We start from the raw sequence: 5,258 nt of genomic DNA on the forward strand, positions 1-5,258 counted from the left end.
TTTTCCCCCAAGGCAAAACAGGGAAAATATCCAAGCCTGTTTGCAGTATTTTCCTTATTAGGTAGTATTTGTTGTGAAAGACATACCAAATAGCTAAATAATCTTTTTTTTATTATTCTTAAGACAAAATATGATTTTAATCCATCCAAAACATCACTATTGCTGTAAAGGTCATACTTAACTATTTATCTTTACCATACCTGCTGATAGCAAGGTTAAAGGAGACATATCTTTACATACCTTCTGTCTGTAGGATACAGCTCTACAGTAATGACATCAAGAGAGTTCCAGGCTGAGATGGTGAGGCCATTGTAGAGGCACAACATACCTATCATCATGGATTCACTGGTCCCAAACCACAGGAAAAAACAGCTTATGCCAGAGAGAACCATGGAACCACCTATGTATGAGACGGTAAAAAAAGGATTTGAAGTGGAACTGTACTTGAAAGAATGACTTTTCTTTCTTTGTCTAACATTTTATTCCCAGAATGTAGCAAAATAAATGTCTCATATACTTTAGTTAAAAAACTAAAGGAATATCTTTAAGAAGAGAGAATGTCACTTTGTAAGAAAAGCTTTGGGTTTGGGGATTTTTCCTGTTTTAAAGTAAAGTCCATACCTAGCATTGTTAAACGTCCAATTCTATCCATCAGAAGAGCAGACACAATGTTCCCTGGTAACACTGCCAACGTTCCCAGAAAATTAACAAAATAAATCCAGTAGGCACTATAGTCATCATCAAAGGAAATCTGGCATCCTGTCCTGATGTGAAAAAACGTGCAATTTATAAAATCACTGTCAACAAATTTATATTGCTCGAGATCTGTGGAAAGAAGAAAAAAAAGTTTTCAGCTAACAGTTGCCTCCATGTGTACCTTTTGATTAAAAACACTGCAAATTTAGACAACTTTAATGACAACTAGGAGATTTTACTGCTTCATAAAATGGCACAAGTTACCACTGTTAATTTTGATAGCCTTTTACCTTAATAGAAAAATATGCAAAGGTCATAAAGAAGTCATTGGAGACCTTGAATTTGGTCGATTATATCAACATAGTTCAATTCTATTTGGACTACATTTGGTTCAGGCCCTTCTTAACGGGCTGGTCTTGCGTAAAAAGCACAGGATTTCTGCAGGTTTTTATCAATCATCATTGCTGCTGTTCCACAGCCTTGCTTGGTATCAGACCTATGTTTTCCATACTTTTCGAGAGAACCTTTCAGATAAAACAGCCTGTCATGATTATTTTGAGTTCTCTTAGAAGAAAATGTTCATGCAGATTTCAGATTACACTTGTTTTCATTCCTGAGAGGACAGTTTGGTTTTCAGCTCCATTCTGGTCTGAAGAAAATGTACTAAAAATGTATCTGACAAAGTGATGCAATTAGTTCTTTGTTTATCAAACTGTTTCACTAATTGTGAGCTCTGCAATCTCAGCCTAAGCTGAGACTGTTTAAATACTCCTAATTGAAGCACAACTAACCACAGATATTTCTGACTTCAATTTTTTTAATAGTTCTGTGTCTAGCTAATTATTTTGAAAGCTATCAGTCAGAACCTATTAGGATCTATCAGATGGTCACCACTTTACCATGACACTGGTGACATTCTCATGCATTTCTGAATAAGAATGCAGTTGCATTACTACATGCAGTGGTTTAGGCCATTCTTTTTTAAATAACATTTCAGAGGTCTCTCCTTATGTTTCCTCCTTTATTTCTTCTCTTCCCATCAGCCTTAAAATCCTTATTCAAGAGTACATTTCTTCCAGATGAAGAAAGCTGGGCATTGCTTGTCCTGAAGTCTAACTCTGTTGCTAATAAAAGAGTTACAGAAAAGCATTAAAATTGCTGTCTATCTTTGAACACAAGCTTTCTTGGCAAGATTCTGCTTTTACTTATAATGTACAAAAAATGGGGGAAAAAAAACCCACAAAAAAAATCCAACAGCCAAAAAACCACACAAGTTCTAGAATATTTAGTAGATTGGAAATGATGAGATAGTATGAATCCTGAACTCGCTCTCCCATGCTACAGCAGGCAGAATATACTTCCACAAGTCTTTCTAGGCCAGAATAAAATACCTGATTAAAGCAACCTATTTCTCATCTTCAGATTGGATATCTTTAGGAATGCTGAAAATCAAAGAAAAGTTTATTATCTGAGTCAATATTAGGCCTGCAGTATTTCAAACGGAGGTGTGATCCATTCTCTTCTGATACTACTCAGTGAGGCCTGTTGATTTTACAGCTTTGTATTCCCTATAGGAAGGCTTCCTGTATGCCTTATTAGAAATTCAGAATTTATAATCACATCATAACAATTAAATGAGAATACGCAGATGAAGAGCGCAGGTTTTTCATGTAATACCTGTGTTGTAGAAGGTGGTATTCACAAAAGTGCAGTTCCTGAAGTATGTATTCAGGGAAGTTATGTCTTCAAACACACAGTTCTTAAAAAGTGAATCTTCAAAGGTTACTGATTTAAACTTCATCATGACGAACCTGTCCAATACAAATAATTTGTATCAGATTCCCTTCACAGGTTAGAAACAGCAACAGGTCAACTTGAGGCAGTTACACATATTTAACAGGCATCCTTCTAAAAAGTCACACCTCCAGAAACAGTGATTATTTACTGAGACTCAGGAGATGTAATAAATGATTAGTTGACTCTGGAATACTCTCTGTCAGAAAAAGCACTAATAAAGTTCATAGCTGCACCTAGCTGCTGGCCATAACAAGTGAAAGCATTTCTATCGGAATATTTCAGTTATGTCATGACATTTGTGCAACAGTCTTGTAAAAGGAACAGTGCTTGCAATTTAACATTACAGTCATAAATTGGGATCTCAAACACCAGAAACCCAGCCTCTCAGAACAAACAAGCACCTGCTGTTACCAAGGAGCTGGAAAGAAAGCATTTCTGAAAGAACCTTTATTTCTTCAGAAAAATACACTGAGCACTGTGTGAGGCTCAAGTCCAGAATGTACCCATCCAAGATTTTAAAAACGGTTTAGACTGGTTTACCATTATCACAACAATTACGTTGGCATTTCATACAACTAGATATCTAGCTGAAAGAATGGGTTTCCTAGCTCTGTCTGTGAATGTAACTGCAATTATTTTCTGCATAAGACATGCACAAATGTATCGTCAGCAGCTTTTTCTAATTCTGAATACCCTTGTTCCTTCTGACCTTTATTTAACTCTTTCGTTTTTGATCATGACGTTCAATCAAGTTATCAGTAGATAAAGTTAAGGGCAAAGAATCTTACTAGTAGTTATTTCCTAACTAAACTTTACTAGGCTTAAAACAATACTGTAAAACTTTTCCACTGTACACTTAATACTAATATCATGGTAATGAAATTAAAAAAAAAAGAAAGATAGATGTAGTAATTAAGCAGCATCTTTCTAATGTACTTCATTTTACATGGAGGTCTGGAAAAAGATGCAATTAAAGATGTACAGTTTTGCTGGCAGACTTCATTCAAAGTGGCAGCACTTCAAAAAACAATCTTTAACTGTTGTGTTAAAATAGCAAACCCTTCCAAACACAGATCTGATTCTATTCTAATTAAACCTGATGTGATTAGCTAAGTATATGTCTTACTGTAAGTCTAATGGTAGGAACAGCAGCACAGAAAATATGTTACATTTTAAACAATAGGAATTACACTCTCAGCAGAGATGTTTTTGGAATTGTGTATTGACAAGAAAGTATAGCAAGAACTAATTATAATTATCATAGAAGAAGAATTATTAGCTAATGATTCTCTTCCTGTATTGGTCAGAAAAGCAGGTGTTCTCAGCCCATTAGTTTCAATTTCACTTCTCTATCATTTCTCATTTCTGACACTGGTTATAATCGGGTTGGTGTTCAGTATCAACTCATTATCATTTTATATGTAACACTTTCCATTTTAAAAATTAACTTAATATCAGAGGAGATTTTTTAAAAGAGCATTTAGCAATTAGATTAGTCAAACGTAATAGGAAAGACAGATTATATGTCCTACAAGCTCCTGATGCACATATCAAGTTTTGACAGGAAATATGTTGTGACTATATTAAAAATGGAATCACAGTGATCTGAATTCAAACCAAACAGAAATGTAATGAAGTAAAAAGTGAAGTATTACAGTATCTTCCAGCTGAAGGAAACACTGAAATTAAGAATGACAGGAATACAGAAACATTCGTGGATAAAGCATATCAAAAGAGTTCACCCTACTGCTCAAAATAGCTTGTGAATTTCAAATAGCTGTCTGATGCCTATTGAATTTGCACATTTGCAAGTGCTTTTGAATAGATTAGTACTAGACTTAATGTTTTACAGTAATTTATAGTTCAGATTAACAAGATCTTGGTTGACAGAGTACAAAACATCTAAAACTTACTGACTGTAAGTGGTTCTTTGTTGTTAGGAGAACAGATGTCTCTTGGAAAGGAACTGGATGTAATTGTTAGTTTAAAAATGAGATAACAGGTCATTTTTGTCTGCAATGCATAAGCTGTGTCAAAACTTGATTTCTTATTAAAGAAGAAGAAAAGCACTGAATTAATAAAATCAGTATTTTTATTTACTTAGATATATCTTTTCATATGGAAATAATAATTGCTTATCACCATGTTATCCAGGAGACCAATCAAAGGTGGTTTTCTTTATCTCTTAAGAGAAACCAGAAACTTAAAGCAGCTGTGTTTAACTGTCTTCTAAGTTATCTAGTATCCATAAAAGTCTAGCTAGAGCCTTAATAAGTATACATTCAGTTTAAAAGAAAAAAGACATTGCCAAAGTGTTGTCCTCCCATTTTAGAGCTGCTTTGGACTAGTAATTAATTTCTGTTTTCCTGTGCTAAGATCTTATGCTTTGGACTAGTAATTAATTTCTGTTTTCCTGTGCTAAGATCTTATCCTCTCAACGTTTCGCATTTTCAAAGAAGCATCTTAAATCAATACAAGTAAAAAATAGCAACATAAATGAAAGTACATCCTTCCCCTTCTCCCTGCAATGTTGTGACACATGCTGTGTCTGAAAACCTTTGAACCCCACTGTGGAAAGAAAGACTGTTAATGTGAGCTTTCCGGTCCTCTTTTCAGTCTGTTTTCAAGAGGGCAGGGAGCAATGTTGGCTTAAGGGATCCAACACTAAAGTTAGCAAGATGTACACAGGAGCAATTCTCATGTACCAACATACTATTCAAGACTGAATTATGGTAAATTGTATGAGATTGAGAATAGAGACATTA

General features: G+C 34.6%; 1 protein-coding gene across 1 annotated transcript in view; it reads right to left on the reverse strand.

Moving 5' to 3' along the window:
* Positions 1-5,258, reverse strand: part of SV2C (synaptic vesicle glycoprotein 2C) — a 63,307-nt gene that overhangs the window by 6,829 nt on the left and 51,220 nt on the right. Inside the window, 3 exon segments of the mRNA XM_019610434.1 lie at positions 241-400; positions 622-825; positions 2,374-2,507. Coding sequence (XP_019465979.1) covers positions 241-400; positions 622-825; positions 2,374-2,507 — 498 coding nt within the window.

This window comes from Meleagris gallopavo, chromosome Z (assembly GCF_000146605.3).
Source record: "Meleagris gallopavo isolate NT-WF06-2002-E0010 breed Aviagen turkey brand Nicholas breeding stock chromosome Z, Turkey_5.1, whole genome shotgun sequence".
In the NCBI taxonomy this organism is placed as follows: domain Eukaryota; kingdom Metazoa; phylum Chordata; class Aves; order Galliformes; family Phasianidae; genus Meleagris; species Meleagris gallopavo.